This window comes from Diceros bicornis, chromosome 16, assembly GCF_020826845.1.
Source record: "Diceros bicornis minor isolate mBicDic1 chromosome 16, mDicBic1.mat.cur, whole genome shotgun sequence".
NCBI classification, from domain to species: domain Eukaryota; kingdom Metazoa; phylum Chordata; class Mammalia; order Perissodactyla; family Rhinocerotidae; genus Diceros; species Diceros bicornis.
Window position 1 is genome coordinate 11,811,332 of NC_080755.1, and position 19,583 is coordinate 11,830,914.

Sequence of the window (19,583 nt, forward strand, 5' to 3'; positions counted from 1 at the left end):
TGATGGATGACGGGGAACTAGAACAAGGCTCAGCTGTGGGGCCCAGGCTCAAGGGCAGGACGCCAGTCCCTGGAAGCCTGTAAGAGCCAGCTAGGGAGCCAGACCCAGGTCTCCTGGGGTGGGGGTGGGGGGAGCCGCTTGGTAGTTACAGGGATATGGATATCTTAAGGAAATGAAACACAGTCCCAGTTTTGCTTATTAACTGCATGATCTTGAGCAAGTTGCTTATTCTCCCTGAATCTTATCTTTTTCATCTGTAAAACCAGGACAATAATATCTTTGTTATAGGAGTATTGTGAGAATTAAATAAAATATCCCTACAGAACTCTTAATGCAGTGGCTGATATACACCAAGTGTTTAGTAAATGTTCGGTATTGCTATCATCATTTCTATACCATCCAGGCCTCATTGGAACAGAAAGCCCATCAGAAATCAAGGTTGTACTCTTCTCTCCCCACTCCTTTTTTGGCCAGCTTCCTCTGCTTTCTTATCTTGCATGTGGTCCCCGAGTTTACAGGTCAGATTCTTGGGGTAGCCATGTCATTGTTGCAGCTCATCTGTGTGCACCAGGCCACAGTGGACTGGCTGGCCTCCCCATCCCTGGTCTGATTACCTGTGGCTGGGGAGAATGGGGTCAGGCTGTAGGCAGTGCAGACATCTGGTAACACGTTTTACAGACCCATTTGCTGGACGGGGACACCGAGCAGGGACACAGTGATGAGGAATGGCTCCAGGACAGGGTAGGGCTGGTAGCAATGTTGTCTCCATATTGACCCCCTCTGCTACTGCCGAGGTTCCCTATATCTCGTGGGCCCCCAACGTAGACTAGGATTGGACCCCAAGACTTTCGTCTGGCTTGAGCCTGCAGGTGAAGTAGCCTAAGTGTAAGGACTAGAAGGCAGTAGAAGCAGAGAGCTAGTGCCACTTACTGTACCCATTCCCATGAAAAGAATGGTTCTAGTTCTTTTTTCTAAGTAATCCTTAGGAGCCTAAGTAAGACCAAATAAGATTCAGTCTCTAATATAAGTCGTGTCGTATACTCCAGCTCATGCTGTGATCTGTCGTTAAAAATGTATTAGAGGATACTTGAAAATATTACCTCTAATGGAATGAGAGAATAACAGAGTTGGAAAGAACTGAAAAAGTCACCTATTTAACCATCCAACAGGTACTTGAATCTTTTCTCTAACGATCCTGCGGAGTGGTCATCACCCACAGTTGAACCCCTCCAGGCATGGGGAATTCATTACCACCTCATCAGCTTATTTGGTCTTTAACCAGCTCTCATTATCATTTCTTTCTTACATTGAGCCAAAGTCTCTGTGTAGCTTTCACTCATCAGTGTTCTTTTCATCACTTAGTATGCAAAATAAGTCCAAATCCTTTTCTACTTGGTATGCCCACAAATAGTAAATGACTGCTGTCCTAACCCTGTGAATCTTATCTTCTTCAAGCTAAAATGTTCTATTTCCTTTTTTTTGTTTTAAGTGCTGTAGAGGTTGTAAGTGCTGATGGTGATTTGTTCCATTTAATATACTTTAAAACTATAAATTTTTGACAAGAAGTATTTGAAAACTTATATAAATATTTTAAAATATGTTTTTTCCTACTCCAGTTCTCTCCAGAACTTTACAAAAAGGAGCTAAATTGATTTAATTTCCATCATTTTTATTATGAAGTCATCTTCACAATGAAGATTCTGTCCATTATAAGAGAAGGAAAATATAAGAGAAAACAGAAATTGAGGTGTACAGAGGATGAGGAAAACCTCTCCTATTCACAAACTAGATCATCAACTGATAATTTGATTTGACAATAATGCTCTAATTCACATTCAACTCCTTGGGTTCAAAAATCAGATTTGGAGAAGTAATTGCCAGTAACAAAATACACAGGTGTTCTGCAAATCTCATTTTACCAATTGTTCCTGCCTGCTCCATCAGGCAGTTGTCTCACAGGACAACTGGGAGAATAAAATTAAATAAAGCATATGGAAGTGCTGTGTAATCAAAAATATAAATTAAGGTACTTACTGTGTTTCATGATAAATAATATTCAGATTCAGTTACCATTTTCTAAGCATCTGTTAGCCAGTCCTTGTGCTCAGCACCTTTCTGTATGTTTTCTTGTTCACGAATATCTCTGTGAGACTACTCTTTTTGCAGGAGGGGACACTGAGGCTCAGAGTGATTTGCATAAAGTCTCACAACCAGGAAGTGGTGACTTCTTTTTCTACCTACCATGACTATTGTAATTAATGTGATAAAATTTAAATGTTAGCATTACTGTTATGATATTAATAGTCATTCCCAATATAGCACCTCTCAGCACTTTTCCACAGATTAGTGTTAATTAATAGAATTTCACTAAAACAGCCAAGCTCTTGGAAAGCACGTTGAACAGGTTGCTGGCTGCCTTTCCTTGCCTGCCCTCTTGTGGCGATATCGACAAAGAATGAATGAACCCAGAGCAGGCAAGGAGGGAGAAGTGCATCACACCTGAGCCCCCCCAAAAAACCCTTTGTGGGGCCGAGATTCCCTTTCCTGCCTCCCCGGGCCCACCCACACCCTGCAGCCGGCTGGATTTCCCACGATCCCTGAACCAGCCATGACTTTTCAAGCCCCTGTGACTATAAATATTCTTCCTTCTACATGGAATGCCCTTTCCCCTCTCCCACCTGGCAAAATCCTAGTCCTCCTTCAGGACCCAGCTCAGATACAGCCCCATCTTTGAGGCTGACCCCGGTACCCCCCAGCTGTAAGAGGGCCCCTCTCCTGGTTCATCTTAGGCACTTTTGTCTGTGCTTTATCATAGCACTGCAATCATACTGAAATTTCCATGTCTCCTCTCCACTAGACTGAGTTTCCTTGAGAACAGAGACCATGTCTTTAGTACTCTGCTTGAGACTTAGAAGATGCTTAGTAATTGTTGGGTGGTTGAATGAATGAATGATTGGTTAAATCCTGAATTGGGAGAATCAAATTAAATGGTGAATGTAGAGTGCTTTGTAAACTAAAAGTACAAATTAAGGTATTATTTATATTGCTAATGATATATAATATTCAGATTCAAGAATATTTCTGAGAGGCCCTTGTAAAAGTATGAAGTAGGTCAAGGTGTCTTCCATCCTTTGTTTCAGCACCTCTTCTCCATATCTTTCCCAAGACACAGAGCTGCCAATGTCCTCCTACCGCCCCTCAGCGCCCCCAGATCCTTCTAGGCTCCTGATTTGCCATTATCCACCACCCACTCAAATGTCTTTGTCCTATGTCCTTTGCTGGGACAGCAATGGGCAATAATCCTGGCTCCAGTGGCTAGTAGACAGGAGTTGAAATGACATACTACAATAGAAAATGAAACTTAATATTCTACAACTGAATCATCTTGCTCTTCAGTCCTCATTCCCACAGATGAGTAATTCAGTCTTACTTGACTAAAACAGTCTCTTGGGGCTATATTACCTTAATTACCTGAGAGGTTAAATTCAGTCAGTTCTGAATCCTCCTCCTTCTCCTGCCCTTCTCTCCAGAGTGACCTAAGTTCTCAGAGGTCAGACTGTCTCCCTGGCATTAGGGTGGGGGTGGGGATGCTCATGTCTGCTCCTTGTGCTGGCTTGTCCAGCATCCTACATTGGTACCCTGAGGATGCAGCTGGTCCCGCCATATGCTGGCCCTGCCATCATCTGTGTTCTTGACATTCTGTGGCCTTATCTTCCCAACCTCAGGCTTACTCCAGGCCACTGTTTACCCAGCATTTCTGATTTCCCAGAAGCATGCAGGGACTCCTGGGTGCTCCGACTGTTAGTGGATGTGGATGAGGAGTATTGGGGGCATGTCTCAGGTCCATTGGCCCAAACAACTCCCACTGGCATTTCTCTTCTACCTCTCAGGCACCAGCCAAGAGCAGAGCTTCTCTAAGGGGCTTGCAGTTTTCCTAGGTTCCATCCCAAGAACAGGAGAAAATCCTTCCCCATCTGGAATTCCCCGTAATTTATCTGGGTGTTTCTACCACCCCTAGCTTACCCAACCCAGCTCCAGTTAGTAGTCCGGCAAATTGTCAAATGCCAGTCTAAGTAAATGAGTCAAAATCACCATCCCCAGGTATCATGTTAAGTGAAATAAGCCAGAAAGAGAAAGACAGTCCATGATTTCACCCATATGTGGAAGATAAACCAACACAGGGACAGATAGAACTGTTTGGTGGTTACCAGGGGCTAGGGGGGTGGAGGGTGGGCACAAGGGTTGGAGGGATGCACCTATATGGTGACTGATAAACAATAACGTACAAAAAAAATTTCACAATTAAAAAGAAAAAAAAATCACCCTCCCTATCTGTCGCCGGGGAGTTCTCCCGGGCGCTGACTGGCTGTCACGTGGACGTGTGATCTGCGGGGCCCAAGCGTGTCGTCTCCCGCAGGACGGCACGGCGCCGCTCTGGATCGCCTCTCAGATGGGCCACAGCGAGGTGGTGCGGGTGATGCTGCTGCGCGGGGCCGACCGCGACGCCGCCCGGAACGTGAGTTTGAGCTACAGCTGCGCAACGTGGGGTCTCGGGTGGAAAATACAGGCACTGAAGCTCCGAAATTTAACTCAGCTTACATGTGCAAGGAAAACGCGACTCTATTCTGTCTATGACTCATCTGGGTTTTCTCCACCTGCGCTTTAGCAGGAAAACAAAGTAAGTGTCTGAATCAGTTGAAACTTAGCAAATACTGCTCAGTCTCTCTAAGGAAAAAATGTTTAATTCTTCGGAGATCCTCTTCCAGCTGAGCTGACTTCTGGATGAAGCCGGGAGGAAGGGGGAGGTAGGAGACCCGGCCCCAGGCTGACCTTGGGAGTGTGTCCCTACCGGCGGCGGGTCCGCCTGGCGCTGCGCCTCCGCCTGGCTCCCCGAGCTGCAGGCCCCCGCACCGCATGCCCCATCGGCCTCCGTTAGCCTCTGCTGGTGTCACCCCAGTCTGCCTCGGTGGGTCCACAGCAGGCCTATGCCGCGTAGGAACTACGGGCGGCCTGGGGAGACCCTGCTGCCTGACCGCACTATGCTATTCGCTTTTGTTTGTCTGTTTTTCAGAGTCTAGCCTCCGTGCCCTTAGTATTACTCCTGCTTATGTGACTCACCTCCCCCTCCGAGTCTGAGCCCAGAAAGGGAAAATCAGAAGACACGCTCCTGACCGCTTCACTGGCCTCCTTCCCACTCTCTTTTTCTTCTTCCCACAATCTCTTACGGCAGGAAAGAAAAATCCTCTATTCTCATCTTCTTTCCTCCTGATTCTATCTAAACTTTTAACGTAGGCTGGGCTATTTCCTTTACTACAGGAGAACTCTGTGAGCCAAATCCTCCCAATACAGCAATTTATATGTTAAAGCAGGAGAAAAAGGAATTCAGAAAATCTTTTCTTAGGCCAAAAAATGATGACAAAAGCTGAACTTTAATTTTTGAGCTTGTCTTTGCATTCCTTTTTAACAGATTTCAATCCATTCCCTTCCTCCCCTCCCCCCACCACCACTACCACAGGCAAATAGACCCCTGGGGCAGACTAGAGCCAGGTGTATACAAGAGAAGGCAAAAACAAAAGCACGTTTAAAATGTTAAAACAGTAGATATAGCTCAACAATAATCTAAATCATTAAAAACAGTCCAACAGTTAATTTCCAAGTCGTGAACTGCAGAGAATGCCTCTTTGGTCCACTTATGTCCTAAAAATATGTTCTTGAAATTCCCCTTGTCCCTGATGTAGTATTCTACCGGACTGGAGGAGTATGAATTCCCAAATGTCAGAGTTCTGAGATAATAGAATGTCACATATTTTGCCTGGTATTTTTTCATGCAAAATTAATTGCTTGATATGCTCTGAAGTGCTTCTAGATTAAAAGACATTGCAGGTCTGTGCTTCGGTTTCTATATTTTGCCTGTTTCTGACAAGCATATTCCCAGTTCTCAGCTAACATTTAGTTCTCAGCCAACACACACATCTGTTAATATCGACTTTTCTTTTCATCTCTCTGTGAAGGATGGCACAACAGCGCTACTGAAAGCAGCCAACAAAGGGTATAATAATGTTATAAAAGAGTTGCTGAAATTCTCACCCACCCTGGGTATTTTGAAGGTAAGACCTAGAAATTTTACCAATCTGTAAATGAGAGAAGTTAGTAAATGAGAAGTCCGTATTTGGGGACTGCAGTAGAATCTGGATATAATTTGCCTGGTTAATTGTATTCTTAAAAGAACATATGTACAACTTCTTAATGTTGGAGATCCTGGGGCACTGGTAGAAATGAAAAGATGGTAAAAAGAATGAACCAGAGTCTGTCAGTACCTAGATTTCCAGAAAAAAAAATTAGACAGTAGTCATGAAATTGATAAATTTGGAAAATCAACCATATTGATATATCATTGGAGGATTTGTGAAATCCTCCACAAATCATGAAACACATGATTTGTGTTTCACAAGACATGAGGGACAGTGGTCATGTTCCTTCTCTTCATTATGTGGAGCAAAGAACCACATTGTTACCTTGGGTGAGATAAAATAAGCCTCACACATCTGGACACCTCAGAGGATGTGTCATTCTGGAGAGCTGGAACTTCCAGAAAACAGAACCCCAAAACTCTTTTTTAAGTTTTAATCATTCTGGATTAAAATATTTGTAAACTAGAGTATATACCAGGGATTGGCAATCCTTTTTAGTAGAGGGCCGGGTAGTAAATGTTTTAGGTGTTGTGGACCATACAATCTCTGTGGCAAATGCTCAACTCTGCCATTGTGCGAGAAAGCAGCCTTAGAAAATACAAAACAAAACAAAAAAATGTGGCTGCATTCCAATAAAACTTTATTTATGGGTATTGTATTTCTGGAATTTCATTTTTTTCACGTCACGAAATATTCTTCTTCTTTTAATTTTTTTAAGTCTTAGCTTACTGGGATATAGAAAAACAGGCAGCAAGTTGGATTTGGCCCACAGGCTGTAGTTTGCTGACCCCTGGAATACCCTCCTGTTTTCTTAAATAGAGGACACCAAACCTGTTCTAAACTTGGGACAGTGGCTTAGTGCTTTTTGGGATGTACCCTCAGGGTTTATTGATGTGTATAAAGTCTACTTGCCCTTAAACCACGTCCAGAGGCTTCTGGACACTTTGTATCTGATCTTTATATTTTTAGGCCCCATTCTTGCGGTCAGCTGGTACAGAGCTGCTGTTGTCAGTGTGCTGGCCCCTCCCCCCTGTCCAGCGAGCTGCTTCTAATCTCCCATGAGCTTGGGAGCCAGAAAGCTGCACTTGTTAAAATTGTTTGTAAAGTAAGAATAAACAGGCTTTGAAAGTGAACACTTGATGAATAAAAAAAATGAGCTTCAGAAATGGACTCTGCCGATATCTAGTCTCATTTCAAACAGCTCTTTTTTGGCTTGGTTTTTGATTCTTAGCCATGTTGTAAATAGGGGAAGTTGATAGGTTGGTTAAGATGTAGGTAAGTGAAATGTTACCAGATTAGTGAATTGCCATTATTATAAAACAAACATGGAAAAATGCTACTTTGCTGAAATTTTTCTCTGAGTATGAAATTTTACTCTTTTACAAAATAAGAAAGTGTTTTTTCTTAATAAGTTTATTATAAGTAGTTAATTTGGAAACTAGGCTTGCATTTAGGTACTTTTCACAGACATATGTCCCTGCTGGAACAGATGTCATATGACTGTCGTATGACTGCCCCTCATTCTTATATTAGGTTTGTCATATTTTCTTCCTCTCTTCTTCCAGAATCCAGCTACATGCTGCATGTAGCTGCTTTCTTATTTCAATAAATATTTGCAGTCGATTTCATAAAATGTCAGCACCCTATCCACTAGGCCCTTTGAGCTCAGAAGTGCTCCAGCTCAGGACTCCGGGGGGTTTCCTCCCCACACCCACTCTTCCTCTTATGCCCTGTAACTCCAGTCGATCTCCTCCCCACCTGAGTGAGCAGAGTGTGTGTAGTGGGGCTGACAGGGCAGCCCACTGGCTAGCCAGTCATTCCTCCAACCTTGCTGGAAGTGGCTCACCAAAAGCACAAAGACTATATATGTTATCCTTGAAGAAAAAAATTTCACCCAGCATTGTTATTTTTTCCACAGCAAGTTCTAATGTATATAAAACTGAGTGAGTGAGTGATCATGAAGTCACGTGCGCCCTGGGCCAGACTCCTTGTTTCACTTGCAAAAGAACATTGGCACTATTTATACTGACCGTCTGCTGTGTGCCTGAGGATGCTAGATTAGATGCTGATGTGACTTTGAAAAGGGAGTATAAGGAGGAGTAAGGCTCTGACACTACAGTCTCATCACTCAGGCTCATTCGTGATGAAGGCCAGTCAGCTGAGTGCTGATGGCTGTGAGCTCACGCCTGACATACGCTGTCATTTTCTTCTAGAATGGGACATCGGCGCTCCATGCAGCAGTGCTCAGCGGGAATATTAAGACAGTCACACTGCTCCTGGAAGCAGGGGCGGACCCCGCCCTGAGAAACAAGGTACCAGCCTTACTTTACCCATCTTTTAACTCCCTTGGGTGCCTATGCAAAGAGATAAAGCAGTGTCTTTCTAAGCTGAGATAACATCTCTCAGGCTCCAGTAACTGTCTTCATACTTTGGCATCATAAGGACATGCAAGGTTGTCGTTAGTAGGTTATGAGTGAGCAGTACATTTGGACCCAGAGAATTATACCAAAAACCTGATATCACCAGTAGTTTTCAGCTAACAATGGTGCAGCCTCCAGGAGCAGGGGGTGAGGGGGCAGTAGTTGTAGGGAGTAGGGTTCTGAGTGTTCCATCATCAAAGAGGTGTCCTAAAAATGTCAAAGTTCTGGTAGTTATCGCCATCCTCCCAGAGTTGGATGTTCGTATGTGGAGAATTGCTTGTGCTCTATTTGGTGACTGCATGGAGAAAATGTCTCTCTTATACTGCTATCAGGACTTCCGGCCACTGTCACAAAACCAACTCGTATTTTTTATAGCTCAAAATCCTTAGTTTAGAGTTAGGTCAAACTTGGAGGTGGGAGGATGCACAGTAACCATAGACAAAAATGATTGTGATTGTATTTCCTCCTATTCAATATCTGCATAAGCAGCCAGACATAGAGACTGAGGGCCGGAGAGTAGCCTAGGAGAGGTCCTCAGAAAACACTCTGAACTACTAACTTTTATTTATTTATTTATTTATTTTTTTGTGAGGAAGATCAGCCCTGTGCTAACATCTGCCAATCCTCCTCTTCTTTTGCTGAGGGAGACTGGCCCTGGGCTAACATCTGTGCCCATCTTCCTCCACTTTATATGGGACGCCGCCACAGCATGGCTTGCCAAGCGGTGGGTTGGTGCACGCCCGGGCTCTGAACTGGTGAACCCCGGGCCACCGCAGCGGAACGTGTGCACTTAACCACTTGCACCACCAGGCCGGCCCCTGAACTACTAACTTCTGAAGAAATAGGAGTGGTGCTTATTAATAGGGGAAGGTATGAAAAGCAATTTTTATTTTATACTTATCTACTATTTGAATTTTTGTAAGTGCCTATTACTGTGTTAAATTTTTTTTTTTTTTTTTTTTTGTGAGGAGATCAGCCCTGAGCTAACATCCGCCAATCCTCCTCCTTTTTTGCTGAGGAAGACGGCCCTGGGCTAACATCGGTGCCTATCTTCCTCCACTTTATATGGGACGCCGCCACAGCATGGCTTACCAAGCAGTGCGTCGGTGCGCGCCCGGGATCCGAACCAGCGAACCCCGGGCCGCCGCAGCGGAACGCGCGCACTTAACCGCTTGCGCCACCGGGCCGGCCCCTACTGTGTTAAATTTTTAAATAGTAAAAACAAAAGTATATAGTATTTTATGACATTTTGAAAAGAAGTCGTTAAGAAGTGCAGTTAAACTACATGCCAAGAGTCTCTTTTTTTTCATTCCACTTAGCACGTGGAATTATTATTTCCCCATTCCTGCTGTAGAACTGCTTGAAGACAGCATTTCTCTTGTCTCTTCTGAGATGTTTGGATTTGTTTCCATTAGCTGGCCTGGCCATGTGATAAGCCAGCTGAAATCACAATTGCTCTGTTGTCTTCGGACCTTGGACACAGACTTCCTAAAGAGATCAGTCTTTGTTGCTAAGCCATCCAGTCCTGAGTTAAGGCAAGGGGGAAGCGTTAGTACCTTTATATAGAAACTGGAAAATGCAATTCCTTGTGTGTCTCCTGGAATCTCTGCAATAAAGGTTATGGGGAATTTCCTGTGACCACAGTGCTGGACTTTGGACCCTTCCTAAAGCTACTTGAATATATGTGTGGGCTGTTCATGTTGGACTTTCATACTGCAGAAGCTCTTAGAGACCTAGGAGTAGCTGCCAGGGAAGCCACCCCCGCCCACCAGCCACCCCATAAATGAGCCTCTTTAAAGGCAGCTCCAGAAGCAAGAGTGTTCAGATTCCAGCAACCACCCAGACTCTTGAGGGAGTATTCTTGGCCTTCATTCATTCATTCAGCAAACACTGAGTCTGTGCCTACTAAATACCGTGCACCGTGCTATGTGCTGGGGACACATGGTGAATGAGATTCACAGTCTCCACCTTTTTGGAGCTCAGCGTTTACTGGGGAATAAAGACAATGAAATAAGCAGTTGCAGTCCAGGGTAACAAGAGCTATCAGCAGGGTAGTAAAGGGTGCTATTGCAGGCTTCCTGGAGAGTGACTTCTAAGCCAGTACAAGAGCACTTTTCTGCTCCAGGGCTTCCAGCACTTCTGCTCGCGGCCTTTGAGGCAGATGCCTGAGGAGAAGGTAACCCATGACCCCAATAGCCATCCCCACGCAATAGCCATCCCCAGGGTGCAGGAGCCATGTTCCCGATACCCTCAATTGAGGACTCAGAACACATCTTCTGTCTCCCAGGAACAAGGGGGAGATCTAGTGGTTGGATGCTGTGGTATCATGAATATGGACCTATGGTCCTGCTTCATAATGAATCAGATGCCTTTAGGGGCCAGCTGGGGGCACTAGCCATCACAACAGTCCTCATGACCTCAGCAACCTGAGGATTCAGTGGGACCAATCGGGAGAGGAGAAATGAGACCAGGTTTTTAGAACTATCTGGATGACAGAGAACAGTGATGTGGTTGACCAAAACTTGGCAACACAGTTTGAGGGTATAAAGCTTATTTTAATGGTAAAAGATATGGACATTCGTGGAGATGGTCACATAAGGCAGCTATAAGCCAGCAAGCTTGTAGACAGAGGTACAACTTCTTAGATCCCTTCTGCCTGACTTCCAGAGGACCCTCTGGCTACCTGCCAGCCTGCTTACTAAGGACCAATAACCAGTGCAAAACAACTCAGTTATTCCGGAGTGTACTCTGAGAGTGGATGGACCTTCGGTCTGTTTGCCAGAAGCATTTCTCTGCAGGCTCAGGTGTTAGGCCTGTACAATGTCTGTTCCTGCAGGAACTGATAGTAGAATTTGACCCCATGGAGGAGACTCTGGTCTATAGTAGCATAGCATGACAATTCCTGTCTGATTCAGTCCAGCATCAGCATCAAGGGTCCTTGGCGTGGGCTGGAGTGCAGCTACAGGGTATGCTACCCAGCAGACCACTTGTGGCTGACTCATAATTCCCAACAAGCCCTTACATAGTCCCCAACAAGTGAGGTCCCAGCCCGCAGGTGGGGGTCAGGGAGCTGGATCTAGCCTAGAAGCTGGGGACTGCAGGAGCTTCACCTAGGATCAGGGTCCCAGGTAAAGCAGCTCGGGGTCCAGGTGTGGCTATAGGAGAGAAAAATATGTGAGACAAGCAACATCTACATCCAAGCTCTCCCCCATTCTGGGTGCCTTTCTACGCTTTCACTGCCTCCCCTGAAATTCCAAGAACATCCTTTCAATTCATCTATAACAACAGTTCTCAAAGTGTGGTCCCTGGACCCCTGAGGGTCCTCAAGACCCTTCAGGAGCTGTAAGAGGTCAAAACAATATTCTTAATAACACAAAGACGTTATTGGCCTTTTTCACTGTGCTGACATTTGCTCTAATGGTGCAAAAGCTGTGGTGGCTGAAACTTTTCACCCCTCAGTACACAGCAAAGCAGGGGCACCAAACTGTTCTGGCACATGATTTACAAACCTTTGTAAGTTATTTTACAAAAATACCAGTTTTACTTAAGAGCAGCTTTGATGAAGCAGTAAACAATTTTAATTTTATTAAATCTTGACCCTTGCTGTACCTCTTTTTTTTTTTTGTGAGGAGATCAGCCCTGTGCTAACATCTGCCAATCCTCCTCTTTTTTTGCTGAGGAAGACTGGCCCTGGGCTAACATCCGTGCCCGTCTTCCTCCACTTTATATGGGACGCCGCCACAGCATGGCTTGCCAAGCAGTGCGTCGGTGCATGCCCAGGGTCTGAACCGGCGAACCCCGGGCCGCCGCAGCGGAGCGCGAGCACTTAACTGCCTGCACCACTGGGCCGGCCCCTGTACCTCTTTTTAATATTCTGTGTGACAAAATGAGAAGTACACCTGAAGCACTCATGCTGTGCCCTGAGCTGCACTGGGCGTCTCCAAGAAAAGCACATAAGCAGCTATTTAACTTGTAACGTGAACCAGCCACTGTTTTCATGGAACACCGTTTTTACTTGAGAGAACGACTTGTAACCACCACGTGAGCCTGACAGCTTCCCAGAACTTAAAGGCTTTTCTGATGAATCAGTGGTAATATTAATGAATGTGATCTTTTGATATTATGTAATGAAATGTGTCAGCATCTGGAAGATCTGCATAACTCAGTGAACTGATATCTTCTAAACGACCAGTGCATGATGTTACAAATCATGCATAGGTAAAACACCCACCTGCAGATAAATAGACCTATGCATTTTGATGTAACAGAGGACAAAAAGTTCATTGATATGGTTGCAAATTCCACATTGCAGTTAACCTTTAAGAAGCTACCACTTGTCCTGTCTTGGTGTATCCTCAGAGAAGAATATCTACAATGATCTGAAAAGGCTGTTAAAATGCTCCTCCCTTTTCCAGCTACCTATCGGTGTGAAGCTGTGTTTTCTTCCTACGCTTCAACCAAAACAACATATCACAGTAGATTGGATGCAGAAGCAAATATGAGAATCAATTGTCTTCTATTAAGCTATGTATTAAAGAGATATGCAAAACTGTTAAAAATGCTACTCTTCTCACTAACATTTTTGTTTTTGAAAATGTGTTTATTTCTCATAAATATGTTATTTATGTTAACCTCTAGGTTAAACCTAGATAGGTTTATTGTTTTTAATGAATTAATAAATGTATTTTAAATTTGTTCTCAGTTTTCATTTCTAATAAGTAAAAAACAAAAACTCATTGGGGTCCTCAGTAATTTTTGAGTGTAAAAATGTCCTAAGACCAAAAAGTTTGGGAACCACTGCCCATAACATCTATTGCATGTGGTAGAGACTGGCTCACTAAATAAATGTGTAAAGAGTGTGTCCCAGCAGCATATGAAGAGGAAGGACAAACAGTGAGACTGAGTCAGCTGGGAAGTGGAGGCCGCTACGGCTGCTCTTTCCAGGTATCTCGTGTGCTCTGGATGTTTCCTAACTCGGCCTTCTTATCAAAAGATACCAGTCCTGAGTCTCAAGTCCCTAGCAGACAGACTGCCTCATATAAAAAACTAATTAAATGTAAAGTATCAAATTTAATGTTCCCAGGGGGCCAGCCCCATGGTGTAGCCGTTAAGTGCGCATGCTCCGCTGCTGGCAGCCTGGGTTCAGATCTCGGGCGCGCACCGACGCACTGCTTGTCAGACCATGCTGTGGCGGCGTCCCATATAAAGTAGAGAAAGATGGGCACAGATGTTAGCCCAGGGCTAGTCTTCCTCAGCAAAAAGAGCAGGATTGGCAGATGTTAACACAGGGCTTATCTCCTCACACACACACACAAAAAAATTTAGTGTTCCCAATAGTTATTGAGCACCTACGAGATATGCTGGTGTTGTGCTGGAAATGAGGATACAATGATTAATAAGACATGGACCCTGGTCTCCTGGAGATTACGGTCGAGCAAGGGATATGGCTAGATAGAAAAAACCCTAACAATGAGGTGGAAAATAACAGGTAATATTTATACAACTAATTAAAGGAGACTTTTAATGCCTTAATACAAAGAGTGAGTCCAGTGGAGTTTTTCACCAGTGGAGGAGCAAGTTTGGGTCAGAGGATCTTTTGAGTCCCTAAAACACACCAACCATGGAATTCACTAATGCCTATCTCGTTTTCTTTCAGGCCAATGAACTTCCGGCAGAACTAACCAAAAATGAACATATATTGCGTCTCCTCCGAAGTAAAGAAGGACGCAGGAAGAGCTAACTTAGTTCCGTATTTGACTGAAACATAGAAACCGTAACCACGTTGCCCAAAAAGAAATTGCTTTTCAAATAGTGTTGGAAATTCTTTTAAGAAAGAAAATGTCCCGAATGCCCACCCTGGGTCCCTGAACGGGAAGAGCCGTGCTCTGTGCACTGAGCCAAGAACAGAACAGCTCAGGGACCCCTCCCCTCACTTACGTGGGCCTCTCACGCTGGCTGTAACCCCACTCCAGTGGGCCTGGCGGATTCCTGGATTCCACAGAAACTCGTTTTAAACTACACTAACTTGGGTCTCTCAGTTAAACTCTAGTTGGTAAACTCTTTAAGAGGTTTAAGCAAGGAGGCAGAAAGACTGAAAGTCTGACCTTCAATGACTCGATGCACTTTTACTTTTATGTTAAATGTAAGTGTGCTAAAAGATATGGCTCCATCATATTTTATATATATATATGTATGTCATTCCAGTATAAAATGTTTTCTTCTACCGAAGGACTGTAGCCATGATTATTATGAATCAGTGATGTATAAAGTTACATTATTAAAAAGCCACTTCTGACATTCCACCACGTGCTTTTCAAAGATGGACTGTTGAACTATAAAAAAGACAAATTGTTCATTCGTGAGTTGACCCTCATCTTTTTCTAACATGTAAAAATCATTTTTACCTAGAGTCAATATTGTAGGTATGGTAGCATACAAGTGGCAAATTGGGAAATTCCGAAAATTACAAACCACAAGATATTTAGGCTTGTCTCTTTGAGCTTTTATTTTGGTTCTATTGTTAGGAATGTATTATCCATGCCGTAAGAAAGTAGACTTAATGTGCTGTGGAACCTTGAGCTTCCAGTACCACATTGCTGGCTACAATGACTTTGAGGTCTTTGGATAACATGTGATATATGCAAATATGATATGTTGCTGTTACTATTGCAGGAGTATAAGTAACAAAAGACTGTTATTAGTATTTAATAAGTGTTTACCTATGCATGTTCTTGAGCTGATTGATTCTGAGAAAGAAACCTGAATTTTATTGAATTAGTCCTTCGAATGCACTTTATAATCAATGGTGTCTAAATGCCTCAGGCAGTGCCTAATTGCACACACACAAATTAAACCTTCTTTTTGTAATCTACCATAATAAACAGTGGCGGTATTTCTGTTATTTAAACACATCTTTAGTTTTCCTGTTTATGTTCTGCTCTGGTTTGCAGCCAGTGTTTTATGTAAAGACATATTAAGACGGAGGGAAATGTAATCCCCCAATTTTTTCTTTAACCAACTTACAGTAAATTCAGAAAATTACAAACCACAAGACAAAGACAAAAGCATTGTCTTTACGTCAGTAAACAATGGAATATAATTTTGAAATTAGAAGATATTCTCTTAAAGTTTATTATGATCAATAAAACAATGTCAACAAAAATCAGCTTATTTTAATCAATATCACAAGCAAAGCCAGTAATGAGCAACCCACAGAGCCCCCTGCGATACCTACGGCCTGACTAGCTATGCAACGTCTGCAATTTAATTTCAGGATAAAAAATTAGAAAGCTCTGTATTGCTAAAACACCGAGATATAAATATCTTAGTAGCGAAAAAGCATGCCAGTTTCCTCATTGACTTTTCTTTTATTTAACAAAGTTGTACAAATACACATTTTCCCTTGTGGGAATTTCATAACACTATATTCATTTTGTGAATGAAAATAATGTGGCCTTAAATGCTTTACATTTTTTTCCCTTAGCCCTTAGGCCAAAAATGGTTGCTCATCACTGACATAAATCAAAACAATATTATGGGTACTGATAACAAAGTTCCAAAAGACAAAATGGGATGAAATCACAAACTTAATGTTTTTCACCAAAACATGTTGTCCTTGGCCTATTCATTAGGTCATTTTAAGTGGATAATGCTCTTGATCGGTATTAGGGCCATAAAAATGAATCCAGTAGCTTTAACAATATTTAATGGAGCCTCCTTATTGTAGGTAAGAGGTCTCTGGCTTAAAAGGATCACATTTGGTCTAGATGAGATTATGATATGTGTAGCAGGGAAGATGATTATATTAATCACTCACCAAAGACTGAAGTAAAGGTCTGTTATTAAAGTTAAATTGTATTTATTTTGCACACAGATGGATAATTCTTATTTTATGTTAATCTAATTTACGATTTGATCAGCTCTGTATCCTAAGACTTAGAACTAGAAATTCCTATGCAAACTGTTTGCTTAATTGAACCACAAAAGTTTTTCATTATATCTATTTGTTTGGTGTCATATTCTGTGTTATAATTCCAAATAAAGTTAATATGCTACCCAATTTGCCTTTGCTGCTTTTTCAGTTCATTTTTAATCAGAAGTTACTTCTATGTGGTTTTTTGGTTTTTTTTTTTTGGTGAGGAAAATTAGCCTTGAGCTAACACCTGTTGCCAATCCTCCTCTTTTTGCTGAGGAAGACTGGCCCTGGGCCAACATCCGTGCCTATCTTCCTCCACTTTATGTGGGACGCCTGCCTCAGCATGGCTTGACAAGTGGTGCGTAAGTCCGTGCCCGGGATCCAAACCTGTGAACCCTGGACCGCCAGAGAGCAGAGAGCATGAACCCAACCACTACGCCACCAGGCTGGCCCTCTACGTGATTTTTAATAGCATGGAATTTTAGAGTGAATAATTCAGCTTTGTTGATAAATACATTGATATTTGGAATCCTGACTGGATCTTTAAGCTTTATGTTACCTATGGACCTATGATTTCATTATTTCTACTGTGGAGAACTCTCGTAATGATCCCAAAAGGGTTTTCATTCAGACAGAAATTCCTGTGATAATCACGGATGATACTGAAGATAGAAACTCTTAATTGTACATTGTGATGATTTGATATACGTAGGCATTGCGAAAGGATTCCTCACATCTGGTTACTTAATACACCCACCACCTCACATATTGATCTTTGGTGTGTGTGTGAGAACGTCTTAATTTCTGTTTTTATTATGTATAATGCTCCTGGCTCTTCACTTCTCTGCAGTGGCTTTTTCTTTTGAAATAACTGGTGGTTTTGCACAACAAATATTTAGGAAACAAATATTTGCGGTGATCACATCAGGAATCTGGAGACTCCTGGCCCTTCTGGCCTCCTCCCCTGCTCCCTCTGCAACCGCAAGAAAGCTGTGCCTCATCATTACCTCCACGCTGGGGCAGGGAGTCAGAGGAAAAGAGCACCCCAAATGCCAGGCTACTTGGAATCGATGGAGATGCCTGCGTTTCAGGGTGGGCCTGCACTACAGATTATAGTGGTGAGAAGCTGAGGTCCTAATTTCATAAAAAAGTGGTTTTGGTGCTAGAACTGGCTGAGCCTCACAGGTAGTGACCAGGTGGAGGCTGCAGATTATTAGTGATAACAATAGAACAGCGGCTAACATTTGCTGAAGGACTGTTACGTGCTAAGCACTTCACATATGTACTCTCATAAAGTTGGTATGCGTTTTCTCATTGACTTCCACAACCCTAGGAAATAGGCACTATTATCACCCCACTCTACAGCTGAGGAAACTGGCTTTGAGCGATACCCTCCCTCATAGCGTCAGCTTGGTGCTGTCCTTCAGTCTTTGGGTTTTGCGTTTTTTAGTGGGAGATAGCGGGGGACAGTGGGGCTCACATGGAGTCACAGTTGTAGCATCAAGGTGGTGAGGGTGGAGAATATGGGGCATCTTTTTTTATATATTTAGAGGTAGAGCTGATAACAATTGGTGATTAACTGAACACGGAGGGTGAGGAAAAGAAAGGAGAGTTAGGAATTACACTAAGATGTGTCAGGGGTACCCAAGACCAGCCCTGGTTTCAGTGATTTGCTAGAGGGACTCACTAGGCTCATCAACGGATATTTTCGTGGCTAAGATTACAGCGAAAGGATATACAGCAAAATTAGCAAAGGGAAAGGGAGGTGGAGGGAAGATGCAGGAAACCAGGTGCAAGCTTCCAAGAGTCCTCTCCCAGGGAACTCACACAGGACGAGCCTACTTCCTCTAGCAAAGAGCTGTGACAACGTTGTGAAGTGTTGTCTATGGGGAAGCTCACTAGAGACTCATCCAGGCTTCTAATCGGGAGGGTCACATCGGCGCCCTCTGCCTAGCATTTACCAAAATACCAGACTTCCAGAAGGAAAACAGGCATTCAGCATAAACCACATTGTTTGTACAAACAGTTTAGGCACAGTGAACCATTCTTATCATTTAGGGAGAAGTTTAATATCAGTATAGGGAGCTGTTTGCTAGCCAAGTCTCCAGATGCCAGCCAAGGGCCAGCCTTGTAAGCAAGACTGTCTAAGGATAGCAGTCTCAGGCCTGCTATGTCAACTCTGTTTTGCACACAAAGTTTACATGGTGGGTGGCGCCAATGACTGTGTTAAGAAGTAGGGAAGAACAGCAGAGCTGGGGTGGGGACAGAGAGAGAGAGTTTGGATATGTTCAGTTTGAAGATGGTGTGAAATAGATTCCAGAAGGCAGTTGGAAATAGCAGCTTAATGTTTAGGACAAGGCTGTTGTTACAGATTTGGGCATCATCTGTGCAGAGGTGATGGTGAAAGTTATCAGACGAATAAGTCCCAGAGAGACTACGGGGAGAGGCAAAGGGAAGGTAAACTGAGACAGAACTTTGAAGGAAGAAGGGAAGTCAGCAAAGGAGATGAGATGAAATGGACAGGATAGGAAAGGGAAATATATCAAGGGAGGAGAAAGTCTCATGGAGAGGAGAGCAGGCAACAAACCCATGAAGAAGTGTAGCCATACGACCCCAGGGCTGACAAATTCCAGACTCCTTTTGCTCTACAACTCTGCCCTTGGTGAGCTTGTTCAGTCATCAGAGAACTCTGCCCTGTGTTGGAGAGAATGAGGACAGTGACTGGTCAGGACCTGGAGCTAACATTAAATCAAAATACATGGTTGTCTTCAAATGATTCTAGTTGTGACTAAAACTGTATTTGTGAGGCCACTCCTAACACTTTCTAGGAATCGTGGGCAGCTATCAGCATGCATTGCCTCTGCTTTGTCACCAGGAAAGTACTTTGTGCTACACTGTAGACATGCAAGATCTGTGTGGTGCCACGTAGGTGGGCCTGTGAGTTAATGTTTCAGTAGCTTCATAGTAAAATGAGAAAATACGTTTACCTTGCTGGTCGATTGGTTTTAATGAGTGAGTTTTATCTTACTGTCACAAGATGCAAAGAAACTAGTGCAT

General features: G+C 43.3%; 1 protein-coding gene across 1 annotated transcript in view; it reads left to right on the forward strand.

Annotated features, from left to right (window-relative positions):
• The window catches only part of ANKRD29 (ankyrin repeat domain 29), a 52,603-nt gene extending 36,971 nt beyond the window's left edge, over nucleotides 1-15,632 (forward strand). The window contains exons 7-10 of the mRNA XM_058556799.1: nucleotides 4,418-4,516; nucleotides 6,012-6,107; nucleotides 8,405-8,503; nucleotides 14,268-15,632. Of these exons, the coding sequence (XP_058412782.1) occupies nucleotides 4,418-4,516; nucleotides 6,012-6,107; nucleotides 8,405-8,503; nucleotides 14,268-14,351 (378 nt within the window). The 3' untranslated portion in view covers nucleotides 14,352-15,632. The remainder of the gene's footprint in view (nucleotides 1-4,417; nucleotides 4,517-6,011; nucleotides 6,108-8,404; nucleotides 8,504-14,267) is intronic.
• Nucleotides 15,633-19,583: the final 3,951 nt, after the last annotated feature.